Source organism: Nicotiana attenuata, unplaced genomic scaffold (genome assembly GCF_001879085.1).
Source record: "Nicotiana attenuata strain UT unplaced genomic scaffold, NIATTr2, whole genome shotgun sequence".
Classification (NCBI taxonomy): domain Eukaryota; kingdom Viridiplantae; phylum Streptophyta; class Magnoliopsida; order Solanales; family Solanaceae; genus Nicotiana; species Nicotiana attenuata.
In genome coordinates, this window is record NW_017670872.1 from 112,043 (window position 1) to 137,245 (window position 25,203).

A 25,203-nucleotide genomic window follows, 5' to 3' on the forward strand; every position below is an offset into this window, starting at 1 on the left:
AGCTATACTTTTCACTGATCAAGTGAATATGTGGAAGGAACATTTAGAACAAGGCAGTATCTATTACATCATTAACGGCCGCATAAATGATCGCAAACCTAATTTTCAATCTGTACACAAAGAATTTGAGATTGTGTTCAGTAATAATACTATAGTCAAGAAATGCAACAACCCGTTTTCAACCGTTAGCTTCTCAAACAGTTTCGTTCGTTCGAAGAGGCATTCCAATGCACCAATGGAACATACTGGTAATTCTTTAGATTTCTTTGATTAATCTTACATTATGAATAATATTATACTCCTATTTGCTTAATAATTCTTAGTACTTATTTACATGTATTTTCTATTAATATTCNTCTAGGATGGTGATTAAATTAAAACACTTTAGTGTTTGGAATGAGTTATTAACTACTGGTAAGTAACTAGCATTGCATGTGGTGTGCTTGCTCTGTGTTGGCCTGCATGTGGATTGAAGATTAAGATTGCCTCAGACATGTGGCATCATTTTTGAGGAATCTCACTCAGAGGAAATCAGGCTTGTTTCTGAAAGTTTTTCTTCTTAATTTTATATTTATATATTTTCTACATTTATAGGTCATGTTCCATGCTTACATGCACAAGAAAAGGACAAGCAAGCATGAAGTGCATTAAAATGTCAAAGTCACCTGAAGATTCTGGTAGTGAAGATACTCAAACAACATGGAATGTTTGTGGTTCAGGCAGTATTTTGTGCTCTAAGGTAGATGCAGATGAAAATTATGCATTGTTTGGTGGGTGAGTAATCGTGAATATAGGGTTTTGGAAGATAAAATTCATGATGGAAATAGCGTGTTAGTTAATGACTTCTTCTTTGATATATCAGGAAGGGTGTTGAGGTTAATGTCTGGGATCTAAACCAATGCGCTAAAGTTTGGACTGCGAAATCTGTGAGTTTCACCGTCTTTCTCTTTAGAATTTCTGGGTGTAACAAACAATTGACTGGCTTTTTGATATACTTCATGAACTTGACGTGTTGTTTTCTTGTTCCAGCCACCAAAAAATAGCCTTGACATATTCACCCCAACTTGGTTTACATCTGCAACTTTCTTGTGCAAAGATGACCACCGCAAATTTGTTTCAGGCACTAATAGTCACCAGGTATTTTTTTTTCCTTGTCAAAATTTTCTCGTTAGCTCCATTAAGTGTGTGCTTTTCATTTGTATCATGAAGGAAATTTTGATGCAACAGCTTCATAAGCCGTCTTGCCAGGAAGGACTTCATGTGGTTTATCTTATAGCCGTCTTTTGAATAACGCATCTAGGCATTTGTGAGGCTGCCAAAAGACAACCTTCTATTGTACTAAGCTCCATAGGTGGATATAGACTAATTGCTCTGAATATCTTTCATAATAAAAGAGCTCAGCTAGTCATGCATTTCAGCCACACATCCTCACTTCACAAATTCTGCTTCAGTATCCCGTAGGAGTTCTCTGGTTGCAGAGATATACCGGGAGTGGATTTCTTCAGATTCTACAATGCAGTACCATCTTTTTATGCTAGTATGCTCTTCTATTCCTTTCACTGTGGAGAAACAGCAGATAGTCTGTTGTTGGTGCTTCTCGAAGTTTTAATTGAGAGAAGCCTCTTGTTTTATTGTAATTGGTTTTTGGTTTAAATAGCATAGATTGCTTTCAGCCTATTAAATACACTAAAGTAGATCCAGATCAGATCCACATATACACCCATTCTGCTTACTGTTAAACCTGCAGCGTGTAATTGGACATAGATGCTCTTAAAGTTGTATTCTAAGCTGGTTCATTTTCATGTCTGTAAATTTGTTGCTGATTTACCTATTAAATTTTTTTGGTGCTGATATATACTGTACGGACTGGGTAACTTGTAGGTGCGTCTTTATGATATTGCTGCTCAGAGAAGGCCTGTTATTGCATTTGATTTTTGCGAGACCCCTATTAAAGCTGTGGCTGAGGATATAGATGGACATACAATATACATAGGAAACGGGTCAGGGGATCTTGCTTCTATTGATATACGCACAGGTAAACGGTTGTCGCAGCATAGTGATCATTGTTTATGTTGTCATTAGACATAATCTTCATATACATCTTTGCCATATAAGTGGATAATATTTTATTATTGTGGAAGAAGAGTACATTGGAAAGGGCAAGATATCCTTAAACCAGTATTCAGTTTTTCCAAAATTATTGAGGATATTGCTAGACCTATTTTATGGTTGTGCATGTTCTTCTCCACATTTTTGTTATCCAAGTCTAAGTGTGTTCTGTTATTTCGTTCTGGCACGGAACTTATATCGTCTGTAGAAAGTAAGACAACGGATTTACGTGGCAAACATAATACATTTGTTCAAACTTGTGTTTCTTCTACACTGATAAGGTTTTATGTTTAAGTTGGCCACTGCACTTCGCATTTATTTTGTCTAATGCGTAATAACGTTGTGATATGGTTTATGACTTCAGTTTCAGAAACACACTTGCACACAGACAATGGCGTTCTTTAATGGTATTCTGTGTCGACCTGTTGATTTCTGCTTTTGTTTTAATAGCTTGAACTTCCTTTTCTCGTTGACATGATTCTTGTTGTTTATGATAATTAACTCGTCAGTCTAGGAATACAATTTGCTCTCTCAATCGCGATTCTGATGTCTAGACTCATTTAATTCACATATTGTGGGTCTCACAATTGAGTGCATCCTTTTTGTTTCAGGGAAACTTTTGGGATCCTTCTTGGGGAAATGTTCTGGAAGTATAAGATCTATAGTTAGGCATCCAGAGCTGCCGATGATAGCCTCATGTGGTGAGTATTTGAAATCGCAGATAACTTCTTTATAACCCAGTTATAGCATTTGTCCATGGTCCTTGTATACACAACATTTTTTATCTGGATATATGATTACTTTGTTGATGGAAGCTACTGCTTGGGAACACAGATATTGTCCTAAAGTCATGTTGGCTCTGCATTTGCTGAATGCAAGATATAATCTCATAATAGAAAGTCTGAAGCTTGTGAAACCTTGTCTGTTACATTGTTTAAGAACTGGAAGTGTAGAACACATGCCTCTTTATAGAAGTGCTATTGTTTCTTCAACTCTTTTTCCTCATAAGTTATTCACGTGAACAAAGTTACTTTTGACTAGGATTGGACAGCTACTTACGCATTTGGGATGTCAAGTCACGGCAACTTCTCTCTGCGGTATGTTATTTGTCTATGTTACAGCTTTTATAAGAAATGAGTGGACAATTCAATAGACAGCTATATTTTGGCTGCGCTACTGCTTACCCCCACCCACACACACACACAAACAATGGGTGGTCGTTGACTGCTCTCCTTTTGCTCTTCATATTAGTGCATTGCAACATTTTTAGAACTGAAACTCAAATTTGAATTGATGTCTCTTTGGGCTGTTTTAGCTCTTAGGACTGTCGAGTTAAAAAGTCAAGGCTCTAGAAGTACAGAATACAAGTTCCAATCCTATCACATTAGATTAGATTGGAACTGAGTTTTTGTAAGATTTCTTGATACGGAAACTGTCACTTTTGTAAGGATCCTGTGTTACTCACTGCAGAATCGTTGTGTTTATTTTGTTTCAATAAAGTGTTCACTTATCTATCAGCAGAAAGTGTCTTCTTGAAACACTAATTTTTTATGTCCTTTATTTATTGGACAATCTACTTCCCATTATTCGTCAGGGCTCTTTTGATAAGCTTTTTGTTTAGAATTCCTCAAAAACTTTGTATGTTTCGGCAAATTGAATTGTTGTCTTTGAATACTCAGTTTCACCTGATATATTATCGTCCTTCAACTTCGAAGTTGTTAAAGTTAAAGCTTTCCTGAGTTAGCATTCCAATTCGACCAAGTCATACTGGATTAGCAAACAATGGTTCTAGTGTCTCATATTTTGACTATATAGATAATTGGTGATGTTTCTAAAAGAAGAGGTTATTACTTAAGAAAGAAACCCTTTCTGGCTTTCATCTTTTCGTTTCCTGCCTTTTTGGTTGACATAATGGTTTCTCTTACATCATATGGTCTAGATGTGGTCCTGTCCTGCCGCCTAATGATAAATTTTTGCGGTCAGATGCTATCTTGCTTTAACAGAGCTACTTCTTCCCTGTTACATGTTACAAAGTAGTTAGCTGGTTTGATCAAAGAGATTCAAGTTTAACATGATCATTAGCACCATGTAGCATGTATTGTAGGTCAGATCAAGAGTGTGGCATGCCATAAATATTCGTAAGCATGCGTATATGCAGAAATACTACTATTGCGAGAATCTGCGTACTCCTAATTGTAAAAGCAAAATCTTTGGCCGTAACAACAGTTAATGAAATGATAGTTTATTGTCCATACATAACATTGGGATTAATTTGGGTATAAAAGAATCTCCACCTATGTCAGAGCACAGCGTGTCCGAAGCCCAGATAAAAAGTAGGGTTGCAATAGATCGACAGTGTAGAAATAGGTAAACTATGAACAGAGAATTCATATAGCCAAATCTTAACTAATTTGGGATTTAGGCATAGCTGATGAATTATGAACATGTATCTTTTATTTATCTTAAATCAGTACGAGACAGAGATTCTCAAGTACTTAAGCTGGAATTTGGATGCAGGTTTTCTTGAAGCAGCATCTTAGCAGTGTTGTTTTTGATTCAAAATTTTCTGCGAGAGGTAAGCTTTCTTTCTACTTCTCCTAGCTCTTCTTGATAATGCCTTGGTCTGTATGACTGTATGTGTCCAGATTACTAAATATTCTCTTTCTTAAGACATCAACGAATTTTCTTCAACCTGGATTTCCGTCTGCCTTGTTCTTATGTTTCCGTTCTGACTTGTATAATTTTCTCTATACCGTCCAGTACACTTAATCCTTTTAGAATTTAGTATAGAAATTTGTCAGGAGAAATGGAGACAGAGAATGAAGTATTCTACCAATTACCAAGACTATTTTCTGCCTAGCTTTTTCGTCTGATCCACATACCTTCCCCTCCGCTCCTTGTTTGCCTTTTCTTTTCTTTAAGATCTAACTATCCTAACAAGTAGATGTGTCATTATGCTTGTTCAGATGCTCAGGTACCTCAGCAACAAGATCCAGATGAAACATTACAGATGGAAGAGGAGGAAGAGAAGCCGGTTAAAAGGAAGAAGGCATCAAAAGAACACAGCGGAAGCAAGAAACCAAAGACCAAGAAAAAGAGTAAAAGGTCAAAAGGAGACAGTAGCGATGCTGCTGCATAATCATTTTGCTTCCTGGACTCCCCGAAGTCTTGATGACATGTTACGCCACCAGTTAAGCTAAAGGACCGTAGCATACACCAGAACACGGTGAGAATCCGTGACTTGGTTGCATTTGTATGTGCAAGTAGAAAAAACACGAAAACTTGAGTGGGTATTTGCTGAATGTAAGCGCTAGCTTGTGGTTCAGGAGGGTTTTTTTGTGTTTTATTTTTTTCCGAAAAAAGAGAGGCAGGCTGAAGTTAGTGCCTGATCATCTTGTTTAGTCTTCGTAATGCTAGATTATACAGATGACGAAATATTATGTATTCCCAATCCGAAAGGCATTTTTGGAAGAGTTTTTCTATTTTATAAAGACAATTGAGTTGGTTATAGGTGGCTCTGTCATATGCTTTGTTCAAGTTAACACCAATCTTTTGAGATTAAACAAATATTTGAAAGGGGTAAAAATGATAAAAGAGAAAAGGCGCCTGTACTTTTACGACCACAATAGAATTACTTCTTCCTTCTTTCAAGATTCTTTGAAAATTGGCAAGGCATTCTTCTTTTTCATTTCAGGCGTATTGATTTTTCATCTACATCGGAAATGATATTATTTTATTTTCGTTCCTGCTTGAGGTAAAAAAAATTGTGCTAGAACTAAAAAAACTAGAGAATTATTTTGTTGATGTTACATAGGGACCTGAAGGTATGAAATTCACAAGAAACTTTAATAACTTTAAAGTATTAGAAAATATATCAGGTTCATGCTCTTTTTTTTTTTCCTCCCTAAAACTATCAATTTCTCATATCCATTTAGTAATTATTTTGGAAAGTATTAAACAAACGTTGGCATTTTCTCTTACGAAGAATATTCTAAGAGATCCATTCCAAATAAAAAAAATCAATTAGGGCCTTAAAGAAAAGGAGACAAAAAACAAAGTTGGACACGGATTCTTAAGATTGAATTTTCGCCAAATTCTAACGTGAAGAGAAAAAAATAGCCTGCTTTTTCCTAGTCACTTTCCGTCGATGCAACCAAAAATTCCTAATGCCACTAAGTACACAAACAAAAAATAATCCATTCCTCAACTTGAAAACAACTAAATTATTTTCATGAGAATTTTATAATTACATAAATACTAGTAGTATAACATATTTAAGATTACGAATTATCCAATAGATCAAAATAATTTGTATTAAAAGAATTCTAAGCTATGTTCAAAGTTTGGATACATCCTTCACAAAAAAGTAGCTGGTATTCCCCACGCATTAGTGAAAGTAGGGGCAAAGTCACGCTACTGTTTTAAAGAAAAGAAATATAGCATGCCTCTCGAGACTGAATTTTTCACCGAACCTTCACATAAAGAAAAAAAAAAAAACAAAAAAAACAAAATTAAATCGGAAAATATTAATGGCCGTTCAAAATTGAACGAAAGTAACCAGTAGGTATCTTCCACGTTTTAAAACTATCAGACAATAAAATAAAAGGCCCAAAACTAAAAAGAAAAATTCACCATAGCCCATGCTATAAAGCCGCTTTCTTCTCCTCCTTTTCTTCCTTTGTTATTTCCTTGTACGCCACCAAAAACCTACTCTATAAGCTTTTTCCTTCTTCTTGCTTTCTACTTTCAGAGAAAATCAGAAAAATACCCAAATTCAAAAAATGGCATCATTTGCAGAGGCACCACCAGGGAACGAAGCAGCAGGGGCTAAGATCTTCAAGACCAAGTGTGCTCAATGTCATACTGTTGAACAAGGTGCTGGACATAAGCAAGGTACGCCTTTTTTTTTTTTTTCTTTTTCCCTTTTTATGTTTTTTGTAAAAATCTCTTGTTGTTTTTTTGGTCAGATCTGGTGAATTTGGTTCTCTTTATGTGACTTTTGTTTATCAATTTATTGATCTGATGAATTCTTGTTTTTCCTTTATTTATTTGGTGAAAAAGGTCTAACTTTTGATGGGTTATTTTAGCAGATCTGCAATTACATCGGTTTTTCTGTATATATTTAGTTTTCTTTTTATTTCATTTATCTATATATAGTCTTAGTCACTTTTTTTGGGCATTATATAGAGTATTGTTTTTTTAATTCTTTATTTACCCAGTTTTTTTCTAGCTTCATAAGATTTTACTTGTCCGCAAAATAACAGATAGAATAGCAAAAAGATATTGTCTAACGTGTAGTCTGAGTTTAATGTTTTTTGTGATTTCTGATTATTGATTAGTTAGATCCCCAATTATAATTTAATTGTGATTTTACTTGGCAATAATTTATGAGCGGAAGGAACATTTATGAGTTCAATTGTGACTCATATAATTCTGTGGCAAAAAGATTGGCTACAAATTGTTGCTTGTTCTTTCTATCTGCTGTTATTAGTTTTTATAATCTTGAAAGGAGTAGTATCTTAGTTTTGCAGGTGCTTTTCCGTATTTTCAGCAGCAGTTATGATAATATTGAATTTTGATCAGCGAAAACATTATTACAACAATTGTGTCACTTCGATTATTCTGTTAGGGTTGGGTGATTGAACTTGAGTTTAGAATAGCTTGAAGAAACTGCTAGTTGAATAAGAAAATATGTTGCAAATATGCTTAACTAAAAACTAGGTTGCTCGATATCTTTGATAAATATATCTCTCTTAACTGACAAACTCACTAATGGTTTTGGTGAAAGAAAATTGGGTTGCTGCAGTTCTTTGGTTTCATTATGGAATTAGAATAATGATTGCAGTGAGAGTTTTTTTAAACATAATTTACGAATACATCTGTTGCTGACAAAAGGATAATTATGTTCTCGGTTTTACTTTTGTGTTGCTCATTCTATATATAAGATGGTACTTTCCCCTTTGGTTTTGCCATCGATATTTCCCCAAAATTCTTTTCATATTTTGATGCTTCCCTAAAGGTCCATGTTTACAATTATCTTTTTTTGGCTTATAACCATGCTGGATTATGTTAATTGTGTTAGACTTTGGTATCTTCTCTGGGTGAAGAGTCGTGCATGAAGATGTATACAGTTCTTTTGCTTTATGAGTTCTGCTATAACTTACAATGATATCCTACTTTTAACAGGACCTAATTTGAATGGACTTTTTGGAAGGCAGTCTGGAACTACTGCTGGTTACTCCTACTCTGCTGCCAATAAGAATATGGCTGTGATGTGGGAAGAAAAGACCTTATATGATTATTTGCTCAATCCCAAGAAGGTATGGTAACGTTTTCATTATGTAAGATTTTTGTGTTTACATTACCACGGAGACACGGTTGTCTGATGGGACAACCTAATTGCATAACTTTTCTTGTGGAAATTGCATTTCTAATCATGAATGTATATACATATTTTAGTTCCTTTTGTTTTCTGCTTTCTTGTGTTTCCTTCCATTAGAATGCGCCTTTTCCTTATTTGCAATTCTGTTGATTGTTTCTACAGTACATACCTGGAACAAAGATGGTTTTCCCTGGTTTGAAGAAGCCACAGGAGCGTGCAGACCTCATTGCCTACCTGAAATCTGCTACTGCCTAAGGAATTACCGACAAATATTTTCTATTTTGTAGTCTGATAGGCATGTTTTGCTGTGCGGAGGAAGATAAACCATTGATTTTTTTAAAGTAATAAGTTGACCTCTTTTGGTCTGACTCATTTGTTTCCAGAGCACTGGTTCATACGAAATTTTTTGTTACCTTCTGAAGAAGAGGTGAAAAACACTTGGCAAACAATGCCAATTTTAATATCATTCTCTTATGATTATGTCTTTGGTGGTCTGTTGCTTTTCTTGGTCTTTTCTCTTTTCTCTTATTCGATGCAAATTTAAAGGTCCTTGTGTCGAGGGTCTTTCGGAAACCCTCTCTGCATCGTACACACTATCCTCCCCAGATCCCCACCCGTGGGATATTACTGGGTTGTTGTTGTTGATGATGCAAGTTTAAAGGTATAAATGATCCACCAGGGAGGAATATGCTTTTGCATAATAAGCTACAGGTATATGCATTGGTGAATTATGTCTTTACAAACAAGAAATGGAACATATGAAAGAACGTTGCTCTAGTTTATTTGAGTTTTTAGGGTTTCAAGATTTTAACCGAAATTGTCCTTGTAGGTCTAGTTTTATCCTTGATATTTCAGCTTGAACACTTATTGTCCTTCATCTTTGCCAAAATGGAGCACATAACTATGAATTTTATGGCTGCAAAAGCAAAACCGCTTAGAAAACCCAGATGAAGTTATTCTCTAAATACAATGTGCAATGAAGGATGAGCATGACTAATGACATAATCAGTCCCAACAATGGGCAATATTAAACTATACCATCAGTTCTTATCTTAAAAGAATTATTGAATTTTTGCTTTAAAATACTTTTCTCCTTTTTGAGTTTTTCTTTCATGACTACAAGATAAAAAGCATGTTGCTTCGCATGTAATTAGGGATTTAGGGTGAAGAGAGAAAAATGGTGATCTGGGAAGACAGACCTCTATTCGGCTCATGTTTTTACTGTCATTTGCAATGCACATTTTGAATAAAGATAAATTTGACAATAAGTGCTCAACGTGAAGTATCAAGGACAGAATTAGATCTAGTCCTATACTTAAGGGGTAATTTTGATTAAAAACTCGTTTCGACAAGCTGTTATTGGACATTAAACATTCCCTACTAGGAGAATGTACCTGCATACCTCTTGACTTTGATAGTTGTATGCTCAATGGGTTTGATAATTGTGACTGTCAGGCAAAGGCAAGGATCAGCGTGTTACTAAAAGAATCGGGCAAATAAACCACTACGCCAAATTCTATTGTCACACTAATGCATGTCAGACGTTATTATTCGACTCGCTGTGAACCAAGTACCAACCAAGCAACCTCTTTTCTATGTCAAGTAATCATGAAAACAAGAGCGTATGGTTAGTATCATTCATATGGATAACCACTAAAAACAACTTTAGTGCCATTGATAATTAAAGAAGTTGATTCATGGAAATAAACTTGTGTTTTCAATCCTTGAGTTCCTCAGCTTTAGAGTCGAGACAAGCAACTGTACAAGTTTAATCTTGAAGAAACAAAAGGTGACACTTTTTTAAATGGTCTTGTTTGCCAAATCGAAAATTTATTATAGCTGACAACTCTATGTACAATCTCTATTAAACTTTAGCCTACACGCTCCCAAAGGATCCTCAGGCGCAAGCAACTAGAAGTTACAAATAGGAACTATTAAATTCTTATTCCGCAGCAGTCCAGTATTCAAGGTTTTGACTGAGGGGGGCGACGAAGTCCAGGTATCTGCAAGCAAAGTCACCGTCAAAATGCATTGTTCATGAAAATCGTAAGGAAATGATACGCTTCCATGTAACATTGCCAACAACAACAACAACTATGTCTCAATCCCAAACATGTAACACAGTTAAAATATGCCTTATTCCAAAAGCAAACCAAGATATTGAAGAATAAAAGCATTTGGAATTCCACGAGGAACAACCTAGTGATAAAGACCATCCACCTCTAACAATAAAGCCGGAGGTTTGAGTTCACTACGGTCTAAGGGTATATGGGGTGGAGTCTACCATACCAAAAAAGTAAAATAAGGAGAGAAAAAAAACTTTTTGGATTTTAAAATATCATGTTAGACAATTCAAAGTAGTTCGAAACTAACCTCAATTCCATGTGGGCCTATTCGATTATGGGAAATGAAATTGAGTAGCAAAGTAGCAAATTCATCAGGAACATCTTCCTGCAGTGTTCAAAAGACAAGCAATTATTCAGGAGATGCAATTTCAGCTAAAACAACTGGCATCTTAAGAAAACCAAAATGGACCTGTATAGCGTGGCCTGTGTGTCTGACAACCACCATTTGGAACTTCCCTTGCATTTGACCTATTGTGAGGGCTCTGTAACAATAAATGGACAAATTAGTCTCATGCCTATTTAGAACACAAACGAGAAAGATGTAGTTCATGCTTCTAGCTTTAAGCGTTCCCAATAGCAGCTACTACTTAAGCTTTTTTAATCTTTTACCAGAACAAAATGAAATCTATTTTAACTGCAGATTATATTTTGTGGTATCTCATTGATGACAATGGGTTGCAAAATACATTATATCTGGAAAAAATATATCGATAAAGTATAGCATCATGGAAAACATAAATTGGATTGTATACGGCTAAAATCGGAGAGTCCGATTTCACTATCATTATGTCCTTCCGTAGCTTCTCCTCGAAAGGCCTCGAAGACAGGTCCGAACCGACTGATGTTGAAGAATCAGCGGATGAGTTGTGGTTAGGGGTGAAATGCCACTCGAACCCAGAGCTAGCTGGTTCTCCCCGAAATGCGTTGAGGCGCAGCAGTTGACTGGACATCTAGGGGTAAAGCACTGTTTCGGTGCGGGCCGCGAGAGCGGTACCAAATCGAGGCAAACTCTGAATACTAGATATGACCTGTCTACTGGAAATTTAGTTGATAGTATAGCTTCAAAAAATCCGCGGCCTCATCTTTAACCACCCTACTAGGGAGGCTGCGCTTTCTGAGAATACCTTAAATAGGTATTTGAGCCAGATCGAAAGAGATGGCACTCGTCAGAGCCAGCCCTATCTTAGGCTGGTTCGGGCGATCCGCAATGCGGAGATTCTCTATGGGACGAGAAATAGGAGACCCCCTTTTTGGCCTTTCTGAAGTGTGGCCGTGTGGGGACAGTTCGGGGTTTCAACCTCGAAGGTTCTTTATGTCCAACCTCGGGACAGCACAAATCGATGGTTATCATGGATAAACAGGAAGTTCCCTAGGCGCGTGGTCCAAACTGACAACATCTATAAGAATAGTACCAGTCTGTACCAGACTACTAGGTAGTTGTGCCAGCTGCATTTCTTTGTAATAAATGCATATGTACTATGTTAATATTCCCCCTCATCTATAAAGGGGACCCTTGTCATTTTGTAAAGAGACCTGATACGCAATATTGAATATACAAGAACATCCTCTCTGCTTTCTAACTCAACATATTCCCTTGATTTCATTATTTACATTTATCGCTTATATGCATTGTGTTCTATTTATTGTTCATCATTTATTGCTCATTATTGATCATAAAAGGCTTCCATCAAGGCTGTCATAACTGTTAATCCTCCATCGACTACCCTCGGCAGTGCATCCGACTCGACCTCGAGGCCCCGAACACACAAGCTTGAGGCCCCCGATTACCCGCCATTCGGTTCGATTATTACATTATCTACGATCTATCATCTTAATTTCTAATCCTTCACCTAGCATCTATTGCCTAACAACTAGCATAAAAATAAATCTCATATTTTTAGAACCACAAAATCAAATCTAATTGTTATTACCATTTTCGAGGTAAACAAGGATATAACTTAATTCTAACAAATTCAATGGTATATCCAAGCTTTAAGCTAGAATGGAGACTTCTTTTTCTTCTTTTTTTTTTTTTTTGGTGAAAGAAAGTTAACTGGGAGAAATTGGCTGGCATTTAGAGATACTTTTGCCAGAAGGAATGGCCATGCAATTCCTCATTATAAGTGAATCTGCAAGTACCATATTGATTAGGAAAACCATGCACATCAATTGTTCCAACATGACTCACTGAGAAGTAAGATCAGAAAAGGAATATACAGAAGAACCATCTCTTACATAATCACAGATCAGAAAGGATTATACAGAACCATGTCTCATACATAATCACATAGTGTTGAAGCTTCGCATGCATGCTAACAAGCATATGCAATTATAGAATTCCACATGACCTTCGATACAGAGAGAAGTACACAACCTGTCAAGTCTGTCTGTCCCAGCTAACAGCAATATCTTTGGAACAGGAGATGACAAAAACTTTTCTGAAAGGCCTTCGTACCTGAAACAAGAGAATTATAATTTCAGGTTCAAATTGACATGCTGGAAAATGGAAAACAAGATGCTCAGCACTAGACCTCTGGAAGCATGACACAGACTGCAAAATTAAGAGAACTTCTCGAGTCTACATATAGTCAATGCCATTCTAAAAGGACCGTAGCAGTTAGAGAAACCCTGAGGGAATAAAAAGAGCAAATTTATTTGAAAAGGAGCTTTAACTTGTGCAGCAGGTGCTATATTGTGGAGACTAGCTAAGAGATTATCAGTCATTTGTTTGCATTGCAATCATGTGATTAATTCGAGCGAACACACACTCAGAGTAACACACTCAGAATTAGTCCTTTTCATTCTGAGTGCTTTTAGTGTTCATAATAAATCGCAAAAGTATCTTGTTCTACTACCTTTTGGTTTGTTTTTCTTTAAAGGAAAGAGTTACAAGAATACGCACTTCTACCAATGTAGAACACTAAGCATTTTGCAGACAATTCAGTGATTGAAGTAAGGATAAGTTACTGTTGAGATTGAAGGCCACTTCAATAATAACTCAAAGTAAGGATAAGTTACTGTTGAGATTGACTTTGTTTGGGCAACATGGATGCCTTCCAATGTGAAGGCAGCTTTAACCAATTGGCTCGGAAAGAAATCATTGGTGTTCTGAAGAAAGATCAGAAGCAATATCTAGTGTAAATTTAGAAGTCTTCAACTAATGAATATATGGTGTAGTAAGAAAATTATACATGATTTAATCAATGTATCGAACTTCAGAGGCCCCTTACATATTTAAAGGAGCAAGTCCATTAAAATCTGTAACTTCCCAGTGCTTTCTTGGTGCTGTTTAAAATATAATTCATGCCTTACTTATCATAAAAAGACTAAATATTCATTCTGTCTGACGTAATAATTTTCAGCGTGACCGCTATCTAACTGAATGAATGACGACCATAACCTTCAAGATCACAAGCAAAGGAGAAGAAAAATAAAAAAGGCTTTTTCTTTTTTAAATTGTTAGAGAACCAAAAAACATTTTTTTATGAAGAGAATTTCATTAAAAGGCATCAAGAAGATGCATAGCAAAACAATACAACATAAGAGTGTCTTCTCATGTACAAAAACTTATTGAATAACTAAGGAGCAGACACAAACTGAGGCATAAACGGCGCAGACCAGAAAACAGTTTTCCCCCCATAAACTGAGGCTAATTGCTAGAAAATTGATGCAACACAGTCCCAAATGGTCTCCTAGGACCCTAAATACAAGATTTAGTGTTTCTAAAACAGCATAATATGTCAGGATATGCAAAAGATCTAGATTGAACAAGCAGAAAAGAATAGCTCGTACCATTCTCTCCAATACTGCTCAGTTTCTTCCAGTCTTGCTCTGTGTGTGTAACTGCAGTATAAGTGTTTGGTTACGCACCATTTTTTTGATTCATCATATTTCAATTAGCAGAAAACATACAGAAAACCTATCTAATCACCTAAGTCCGAAAACAGAACTGAAAGAAAGAACTCCAGCCCCCTTCCCCAGTACCATCCCAAAAATAAAAAAGAAAGAGAGGAAGATATGCCAAACATATGACATGGTTACGCACCATTTTTTTGATTCATCATATTTCAATGTGTTGGGGATTGATACACGAGCAGAGTCAATATTTCTCAAAGAGCCTGATTTGACACTCCATTCAATCTGTAGATGCATAAAACTTCCAAATAAAAACTTGAGAGCCTCAACAGATCTAAGAGTAAGGACTCAGAGGAGCTCATATAAAACTCATATCCTAAGTCCTAACCAAGCAGAAACTCAATATAGGAAAAACAAGCATAAACCATGATGTTTTCTGGATAAGTCAAATAAACCATGCTATGTTAGAGGGTACGAAATAGCTTTATGAGTTAAACTTCACAACGCAATGGTATCGAAGTTAACTTAAGATGACAAGAAAATGTCATATCGTAAATTTATGTAAGACTGTTCACCTGATTAAATGAAATTGGGATTGGTGGTCAGACTGTCTTTTTCAACAAAAAATAACAAAATTAAGCGACTAGATTGATTATCTACTCAATGACGCGCACTTATTATGATGCGATTAATCAAGCATCTGTTATATACAACCTTATGTTAAGAAAACAGCAGGAACATAATATACGTAATTGAAATAGAGACTACTGCATTGTACTCCCTCCTGCTGATACTGAATTTCATATTTTCATGGCAAAATAAGTTTCATTTTTTGGTTGGGCGGGGGAGGGGAGAGGAGGGGGGCGGGGGTAAATTAAATATAAAGCGTTCCTGAGAAACAAGGCCACCTGAGTAAAAAACAACATAATCAAAAATTTGCTCAATATGATAAGGTGAGCACGGCTGCTGTCACAAAAAGGGAAGAAGTTCTGAGCATTGGTTACCGCTTTTTCAGGGGTAGAGAAATGCTGCATTCTGTTCGACAGAATCTTCTGCATATGAATCAACGATGCCATTGCTGAACCCTGATAACTCCGGAAATCAGTACATAAAAAGGGCAGCCCGTGCACAAAGCATCCCGCATTCACGCAGGATCCAGGGAAGGTCTGCACCCCAAGAGGCGTGATATAGACAACCTACCCTAATGCAAGCATTAGTGGCTGCTTCCACGGCTCGAAACCGTAACCTATAAGTCACACGGAGACAACTTTACCGTTGCTCCAAGGCCCCCCTTCCCGGAAATCAGTACTTAATGAAAAAAAAAAATCATATCTCTAACAAGTTAGAAAGATTGACAACCTCAACAACGTCCACAACCACCAAGCCAGCCAAACTTGGAGGTGATTTTTTTGCAGCAACGTGAACTACAACTGCACCTCCCATACTGTGACATAATCAGAAAACTCTTAGTCCAACTATTTATTGTTAAAGACTGGAATGATATGTGCACACACATTCACTCACAAACAGAAAGTGAGACAGAAAGAGAGAACAATTCACAACTTATTTGTGGTACAGAAAACTTCTAACCTAAGCATGCAGTTAATTAAAATAAAAAGCAGAAATAGTTCATTCATAGCAGGACTAAAACTCCATTTGAGTGAAAGGTTTACATCCTATTCTTATACTATCAAACCATTTTCATTCTTGGTAACAAATATATGGGAACAAATGACAAGAATCCAGACCAACCAAGAAAAGGAGAAAGGAAATAAAGATACATTTCAGGACTCTTCAGACTGGAAGAAAATGGGAAAAGGCGAAGAAATGCGGCACATCAATGAGTTAAAAGTTCTAAGCAACTATAGATCTGATGGATGCAACAGAGATCGATTTGGTTTACAGACCACTGCAACACTAATACAACTAACTCCATTATTAAATTACTGAGCTATCGCTCTTTCTCACAAAATAAAAATACTGAGCTAGCGTAAACAATGTCAAGGAAAATTACGTCCAAGTGAAAAGCTCTGTGCCTTGTAGCTTGCAGCTACTTAGCAACGATATAACACAATATCTTTTATTTAGCTAAACACAACAGAGATGAGAGCGAAAGCATCCTCCAAAAATATTTTGCATGAGCAGAAATGGCTTCTTTAGATTTGTATACCAAGGCCAGAATGTAATATACTATCTCCGAAGAACTGATCCTTTATTTGTCCTAAAACTGTATGATCTTGGAAATGATGTTTTCAGTTAGTATATCAACCTAAAACTTATTTGGGATTGATCTCCTATGGGTTGTTCCACTCAGTAGTGCATAAACCTTTAGTGCTATAAGTTGACATTTCACTACTAAACAAAGTTATTCCAAACGTAGTAACTAGTCAAACAAAGACGTGAAAATTTGAATGCGAACTAACTTCATGAAGAAAGTACAACCTGTGGCCAACAAGAACAATTGCAGGCGGAGCATCTCCATACATTGTCTTCAAAACAGAAAACACATCACCGCATAGCGTCTGCAACCAACAACACCACCATAACATGGAAATGGGGAAAAAAGAGTTTCTCAAAAGCATCAAATACTGAAGCTCATAGTAGTAAGATACATCTTTCGAAAGTACCTCAATGGACAAATCAACGTCATTTTGTGTAGCTGACTTTCCATGTCCCCTGAGATCCATGGCTACTATCCTAGCTTTCTCCTTAAGTTTGCTTGCTGCCAATGCAAATGAGAGCCTGAGAAAATAAAACCGCACAGATTTAACATAATGTTTCTCGTTAATTGCCATTTCAAAACTGATGCTTAGCTACAAGATACAGATAGACGAGAGAGCAAGCAAAACCATTCACCAACAGGCTCTGTACCTTCCAACAGAATACAAACTTTCCAAGCATCTAGGAATTAACTAAGGAATTCACCAGAGATTGGCCACAATGAATAAGAACATGGGCACAAAGAATGTCCTAAGACTGTTTACTGACATCTATTCTCCTAAAAAGGGAGTCAATAAAGTTGATTCTTGAATAGAAGAGTGCTGGCAAAGCAACATAACTAACATTTAACTGAAACCCATAAAGTGGTTGTATTATATTCGACTATATTCTCAAAGACACCATGTAGATTTTTACTAGCTCCTTTTCTTCATTAAAGTTTCTCATTCGTAAGATGAAAGCTTCCATATCTCCCGAAAGTTTCTTGTGCCTTTTCTGGAATAAATTAAATAAACTTCATTTAAAGCACACCAGATGATGTCAAGAGCATATGAAATATAAATTTTTGGTTCAACCACAATTGGAGCTACGGACGTTGGGTTTCTCCTTGTTCAACGTCTCTTGGTTCTCTCAAGGACAATGGATTGAGTCTTAGCTAGATCAATGATACAGACATTTGCAGAGATAGGAACACAGCTTGGAGGACTATCTCAGCATGTCTTCTTTGATCTATTTAGAATTGGAGAAAGAAAGATTGTTCCATACTAGCAAGTAATGGTGTTAGGAGTAATAAGAAAATCATTTCTTCCTTCATTAATTGTTTTGGTCTAAGCAGTGAATTTTGCCTTTTAATCCATTAATATGCAGCAGTTATACTAAGGACAAGGTCTCCCCTTCAAACTGTATCAGCATACCATTCTCCAGTCCTTAACCATACCATTCGGAAACCAAATACTGTTTTCTACCAAATGTGAGAACAAAGAAGTGCACGTTTTCCCATTTGGCTCTTCCTAATTCCTATTTTTCTTAATCTTTCCGTAATCTTCTGCACTTGGTCTATGCTACATGGCCTCGGGTAGTAATGAAGCTTACAGATGCATGTCTGATTTTCCTAGGCTTTTTACTTAGAACATGTGGGTGATGCTAAAAATTTTGGCAGAAGAAAGTTAGGCACAGTATGCATCAATTTCAAACTAAACTATTATCATTTTAAATAAAGGAACTGCTATACATCTTTTTCTGGATCTTCTTTCTCAGGTTACTAGGTTAGGCCATAAAAACTGATCCTCCCCTTTTCCCCTCCAAGTCACCTGCTCCTAAGTCCAGCAAAGCTCCTTATTTTTGGTGGATTTTGTTGTATTATTAGTCCGTTAGCGCAAAAAAAATGTGCCATAGATACAAGAGATGTAAGAACAAACATGCAGAGTGAAGAATACTCCCTTACTTGAATGTCATGTTTCGAATTCTTTTATGGTTATGGTTTCTTAAAAGAAAGTTGAAATGTTCATTTCCTAACTTTTTAAATTTTTAGCAGGAAAGGTGAAAAAGTATGGTTCAAATGAAAGTTTGTTCCCATGTCACTTTTTGTTAGTAAAGACCAAAGAGAAAGCAAAAATTAAATGTCTTTGTTATGATCTAAAACTCATCTGGAACAAAACCTAAAGTGAAATGTGGCTCTACACTTTGTAAATACAACTGCTGAAACAGAACCATAAGAAAAGCTAAGTAAAAAGAGTACACCTACCCGCAATAACCACCACCATGCAGGCAAAAAACAACAGGCCCTTCAGTCCCTGCCATATAAACATGAAATACCTGAAATGACAAAGCAAATAAAAGATGATCTTGCTACTTGACTACGAAAAAAAGAGCAGAAAAAGAGTAGTAAGGAAAAAAAACAAAGTAATACTAATATACTATGATAAACTCTCAGGCAGACAGAAATATTTTTCTCAAGAAACAACTGAGTTTTCAAATACTAAGAAAATTCAACAGAAGTTAGAACCAACATCGTCTGAGTCCGGGATCTGAATATCATCTTCTCGATCGAAATAATCTGACCAGTCTAAAGGTGCATATTTCTGTGAAGATGTCCTGCAGCAATAATTAAGACAATTTTTCAGTCAAAAATATGTGATTAATAAAAAACAATAAATTTCGTGGACAAAAAAAAAAAAATCTACACTTCTACCATTCTGGTGTTTAATTGCAACAAAGACACCTTTGTCTAACCTAAAGCTCCTAAAAGAGCTCCCCGATTACTAATATGCTGGCATCAAGTAGAAGTTTTTAATTTTATTAAGTACAATATAAATTTCACTAAACTGTACTTGAGAAGTGCATATATATTAACAGAAAAAAGTATTGAGTCTGCTCCTAACATTGTAGGGAATAGGAAAGTTCCAGAAAAGAATTATCATTGTTTCCAATAGTCAGATTACATTACACCAGGAATTTAACAATTTGTAAACATCTAGAGCAAAAATTAGCTAGAATCTCGTCTTCAAAANGAAAGATCCTTAGTCTACTTTTTTTATAACTCTATTTTATTTTTATTCATGCGTGATTACATACAATACGTATAATTAATGTATAATGGTAATACAGGTTGGTTTTGAAGAAAAATGCACCAATCATGCTACTAAGAAATTTGGATCCTTCAAACGGATTATGCAATGGTACAAGAATGATATGCAGAGGTTTTGCCAACAACATTATACATGCAGAAATAATGATGGGGCAAAATGCTTTCAAGCATGTGTTTATTCCAAGAATTCAACTTTCCCCGCCAGAAAATGAAGGATACCCATTTAAATTCATCAGAAAATAATTTCCAGTACGTTTATGTTTTTCAATGACAATAAACAAAGCACAGGGTCACACAATACCCAACGTTGGATTGTACTTGCCACAACATATTTTTTCACATGGACAACTATATGTCGCACTATCAAGAGGTATATCGATGTCAACAACAAAAGTTTTGGTCATGACAGAGCAACTGAATAGACGAAGGGGCACATACACCAAGAACATTGTCTACAAAGAGATATTAGGTAAGATACAACAACATAACATGTTATTAACTCATATAATATATTATCTGTAATTACAAATGTTATACATACCACGACCTTAACTAATTGTAGTGCTTATATTTGCAGGTTCAGAAGATATTAACCATATTTAAATTCATCTATTACATCAGTGTAATGACACTCATGTTCTCATTTCAGTTTCATGTTGAATTTATTTTGACGTCAATTACTATTATACATAGTTCATTCACGTGATATATAATTTTGTTACAAACAAACGCGGCTTACACGTGCAACGCACGTACCCCAAAACTAGTTTTAAAAATATAGGTATACATTAAATGGGGGCGACCAAATAAGATGTCTCTGTGCAATTTTTACATACATTATGGGGTTGCAATGGGCCTAGAGCCCAATTTAGCAACTCCTGGACAACCAGTTTCTAGGAATAATATGTTCCCAACAGGTTGCAAAGTTTCAGAATTATACAAACGGAATGTGGAACGCGGATCATTGGGCTTAACATAAATGAATTAATATGGGCTGAAGTCAGATGACTCCTATTTATAGGTTTATTATTGGATAGTCTTTATCTTCTTTTATGAATCAATCCACAACGTATAATTGTATCATTTGAGTTAAATATCTTTTGATATTTTAAAAGTGATATCTCATGTTTATTAAAAATTATTCCAGTCCAACCATCAACCAAGATTCTGGCATCCTGTCGCTGGAAATCACCAGGACTTTAGCTGGCAAGCAAAGACTTCAGCACCTGCACACTGGAATATTCAAGGCAACTTGCATGTTGGCTGTAGCCTGTAGCAACAACGGTTTGAAGCTAGATATTTTTTAAAGAATGATCCAAAGATACTAAGCTCAGTTTATTTTATTTATAACAATCTGCAAATACACTGTGAAACTAAAATAGGTTTCACATGGTTTATCCAAATCTTATGCAATCCGATCCAGCTCCAAAAATTGAAAAAAAAAATTGCAAGAGCAATCTATATCTAACGTCAATCTAGTCTAGAGGGGACAAAATGGTTAAAGGAAAACAGTTATCCATCCGCATTATCCATCAAAAAATGAGTTGGATAATGAACTTTTTAAAAACGGGTCGAATATGGATAAGAACCATATTATCCACTTAGAAAATGGTTAACCAAATGGATAACCAATGGATAACTAATGTGTTTAACTTTTACATTTGTAAAGCCTCAAGTTTGGGAGACGAGGAATTCTCCCATAAGTGATTATATTCAAGAAGCAATGAATAATATGGATATCCATATTATCCGCCGGATAACCCATTTTTTATCCGTCTCGAAAACGGGTCGGGTCAGATAATTTATCCGTTTTTTGAATTACCCGTTTTCAACCCGCTCATATCTGACTCACCCGTTTGCCACCCCTAATCTAGTCTGCACCCATTTTCTTGACAACCCAACACATGCATTTCTGTGAAACAAGGTCCATATTGCAGCGACGGATAAACACATGAAAGGAGCAAGCTGAGATTGCATTCAAGTTTTCAGATAGTGTCAACCTGATCCATTATATGTATAAAATAAGATAATTAAAGGCTAATGTGCAGATATTATAAACTACATCCGCTCTACCCATATTGAATTCAATTCGTGGATCCATCTTTACACAAGAACTTTCTTTTGGTTACTCAACATGAGATTGTATGGTCGAAATCTGACCAAACGGGAATCTCTGTGAAGAGGAACGGCAAAAAGTCACTTGGGTCGAAGTCGTATTCGTATAACGCTATAGCGACAAGCACCTCGGCCACGGCCGAGGTCGTGTACTCAGAATGCTTGTACGGTAAATTGGTTGTTACAGCATTTCAGAGGGTCAATCTGTAATATAGTTAAATAACTTAGGTACTCTGGCTAATGACCGTTGTGTAAATGAGAATACTTAGTATATATACCAGGTGAGAGAACTAAAAAGGGGGATTCTCACAAATCACAGACTTCTTCACTAACAGGGGATAGGAATAGGAGAATCCATCTCGAAGACGAGAGAAGGTTCAGAACTTTACTATTCATCTTCTACAGCCATCGTTATGGAATAAATAAAGACATACCCCGTGATAATTAAGGTGATTTCTTTCCTTCTTCTTTGTTTTACATTGTGGATTAACGATGTCGAGAATAAATGTAAGCTCATCATATACATTAGATTTTTTCCATTGTCTTAAAGAGTTCATGAGCTTAATCTTACTCAACTCTTCTTACTTATCATCCATTAATCTAGAGTTAATTATCTTTGGCTAGAATTTACCCCTTATCCTATCTTTAAATTGGTTTAACTAAAAAAGAGCTTAACACTTTTTGGTCGAACAATTTGGCGCCGTCTGTGGGGATTTTCTAGCCAAAGCCTTAGTTCCCTCTAGATCCAAACATGGTCATATCTCTATCTCCCATTCGGTGAAGTTTCACCCTTTCATTGCGAATGTCGACTTGCGAAACCGGTCAGTAAACCCCCGAAATCGCCAAACCAACCAAGGATAAATCCTTACACGAAACCGGAGTTATGTCTCGTTTACACACGAAAACTGCGCTGCGCCACAGCAGCAGCCCTGATGCATTATGAACATGAGCCATCATAGGGGGACTACAACTACGCATACCAAACGCGTCCGTAATCCCATTTCCAGGTTAGTGCCCAACGCCTCCTACATCCTGTGCATATCACTTTCCTTCCTACTATATGAGATGATGCTTGTTGTGTAATTTACTGACTAAAATACTCCTCGTATGTAAGTTTGCGGTATTATATTTCTGCCATCTTTGCGCGCCCGGGACTGATGAACTGGGACTCGAACTCGAGACCCTAACAGGGGAAGTGGATCGTCTACCCACGAAATACCAAAGCTCAACCGGTGACGAGGCTGAGCGTAAAGCTGAAGCCAACATCATCAGGCCAGAAACTAGTATCAACCGGGAACTCCATAGGTCTAAAACGCGCAACGATCGGGGGAAACGTGGCCAATCCCCCTCATTCATCAGCTAAACAACCGACCAAGGTAATAGATTATTCCATGTACTTCTAACCCGCTATTCAATCTTACAAAAAAAAGAAGTGGAACAGAGAACAGGGACGTTCTCCCAAATACGCGAACGAAGGCTAGCCGACATACAGGATCTAAATTCCTCCCTACGGCGAACGGCAAATCGGGAAAACCCTCCAAACTGTACTATATTACGAATAGCAGGCAAACGGCTCAGAACAAGCCGACATCATTAAGAAACAATCTCCATATCCTGGGACTGAGCGGTGAGCCCATGGATCGTACAATCTCCCCAATACAGGCAGAACATGAACACGAAAAGCTTGCCCGTATGCTCGCCATGGCGATGCTACGCCAATTCAGCCGACTAAATACTACGAGCCACGTCTGAACTTCGTTCAAATTAATCGAGCCCCAGGGTGCCCGGAAGCCCAAGCAATAAGTTCATCGCCCGCCCCATCGACGGTCTCTCCAGGCCAAGCAATGAAGGGACCGGATAGACTGGGACTCACCCCGACGCATGCATAAATGATGCAGCAACGAGTAATATTCTCCAATAAAAACAAGGCAGCATGCAACATTCTTACCACTCCACCGAGCCCACACATCACCAAGCGAAAGTGAAATTCGACCTCGTTCAAATCAACAAGCCAAAGTTTGACCTCGCTCGAACTCATAACGGGTTACAACTCGACCTCGATCGAATTTACACCCTTACGGCCCCCGGCCATCGCTAAGCGAAAGTGAAATTCAACCTTGCTCGAACTCATAACGGGTTACAACTCGACCTCGCTCGAATTTACACCCTTACGACCCCCGACCATCGCTAAGCGAAAGTGAAATTCAACCTCATTCGAATCAACAAGCCAAAGTTCGACCTCGCTCGAACTCATAACGGGTTACAACTCGACCTCACTCGAATTTACACCCTTACGGCCCCCGGCCATCACTAAGCGAAAGTGAAATTCGATCACGTTCGAATCAACAAGCCAAAGTTCGACCTCGCTCGAACTCATAACGGGTTACACCTCGACCTCGCTCGAATTTACACCCTTACGGCCCCCGGCCATCGCTAAGCAAAAGTGAAAAGTTCGAATCAATAAGTCAAAGTTTGACCTCGCTCGAACTCATAACAGGGTTACAACTCGACCTCGCTCGAATTTACACCCTTACGGCCCCCGGCCATCGCTAAGCGATAGTGAAATTCGACCTCGTTCGAATCAACAAGCTAAAGTTTGTCCTCGCTCGAACTCATAACGGGTTACAACTCGACCTCGCTCGAATTTACACCCTTATGGCCCCCGGCCATCTCCAAGGGAAAGTAAAACTTGACCTCGTTCTAATCAACAAGCCAAAGTTCGACCTCGCTCGAACTCATAACGGGCCACAATTCGACCTTGCTTGAATTTATACCCTTACGGCCCGCGGCCATTGCCAAAAACTTTGGCTTTCATTCAAGCTAATGAAGTTCGACCTCGATCGAACTAACGAAGTAAGGTTCGACCTCGCTTGAACTAACAAAGTATGGTTCGATCTCGCTCGAACTAACAAAGTAAGGTTCGACCTCACTCGAACTAACAAAGTTCGACCTCGCTCAAACTAACAAAGTTCGACCTCGCTCGAACTAACAAAGTTCGACCTCGCTCGCACTAAAAAAGTAAGGTTCGACCCCGTTCGAACTAACGAGATGAGATCCGACCTCGCTCGAATCACGAGCTAATTCGACCTCATTCGAATTCCCAACTAAAGATCAGGGACTCATCACGGGAAAATCTGAAGATCTTTTTCAAAAAAATGAATGAGAAAGAAAGTCTGAGATATGCAACCAAAGGCAAACCAACTATGTTATTCAGAAGATATACATACACGACAGCGTCTTACAAAAGGCCAAAAGCCCCCCCCCCCCTAAAAGAAAACAAGCAACAACCAAGAACAAAAAAAGTGCTAAGT

The 25,203-nt window shown here is 37.2% G+C and overlaps 3 protein-coding genes and 1 long non-coding RNA gene across 5 annotated transcripts in view; 3 read left to right on the plus strand and 1 right to left on the minus strand.

Annotated features, from left to right (window-relative positions):
* The first annotated feature begins 408 nt into the window (after positions 1-408).
* On the plus strand, positions 409-5,619 carry LOC109244098 (WD repeat-containing protein 74). Its single transcript, XM_019411132.1, has 8 exons — positions 409-774; positions 863-926; positions 1,030-1,137; positions 1,882-2,035; positions 2,721-2,810; positions 3,151-3,206; positions 4,627-4,684; positions 5,076-5,619. Exons 1-8 carry the CDS (start codon positions 605-607, stop codon positions 5,246-5,248), a joined length of 873 nt encoding a protein of 290 aa, XP_019266677.1. The 5' UTR covers positions 409-604; the 3' UTR covers positions 5,249-5,619.
* A 1,120-nt stretch (positions 5,620-6,739) lies between these two features.
* LOC109244100 (cytochrome c-like) lies at positions 6,740-8,976 on the plus strand. Its single transcript, XM_019411134.1, has 3 exons — positions 6,740-7,002; positions 8,296-8,429; positions 8,654-8,976. The coding sequence occupies exons 1-3, from the start codon at positions 6,891-6,893 to the stop codon at positions 8,744-8,746; spliced, it is 339 nt and encodes a 112-aa protein (XP_019266679.1). The 5' UTR covers positions 6,740-6,890; the 3' UTR covers positions 8,747-8,976.
* Positions 8,977-10,145: 1,169 nt separating this feature from the next.
* On the minus strand, positions 10,146-19,300 carry LOC109244101 (protein phosphatase methylesterase 1-like). 2 transcript variants are annotated; one of them, XM_019411136.1, is made up of 12 exons: positions 19,200-19,300; positions 18,935-19,005; positions 17,100-17,214; positions 16,915-16,994; positions 15,832-15,916; positions 15,477-15,557; positions 14,663-14,757; positions 14,410-14,460; positions 12,992-13,072; positions 11,027-11,099; positions 10,865-10,942; positions 10,146-10,494 (listed from the first exon to the last, which is right to left on the minus strand). In XM_019411136.1, the coding sequence occupies exons 2-12, from the start codon at positions 18,988-18,990 to the stop codon at positions 10,456-10,458; spliced, it is 834 nt and encodes a 277-aa protein (XP_019266681.1). In that variant the 5' UTR covers positions 18,991-19,005; positions 19,200-19,300; the 3' UTR covers positions 10,146-10,455. The 2 variants fall into 2 exon arrangements, with proteins under 2 accessions (XP_019266681.1, XP_019266680.1); XM_019411135.1 differs by having other exon boundaries at positions 18,935-18,983; positions 19,200-19,284.
* The window catches only part of LOC109244102, a 16,410-nt gene continuing 2,319 nt past the window's right edge, over positions 11,113-25,203 (plus strand). Inside the window, exons 1-2 of the long non-coding RNA XR_002070667.1 lie at positions 11,113-11,647; positions 13,232-13,233. This is a non-coding gene — a long non-coding RNA (uncharacterized LOC109244102). The remainder of the gene's footprint in view (positions 11,648-13,231; positions 13,234-25,203) is intronic.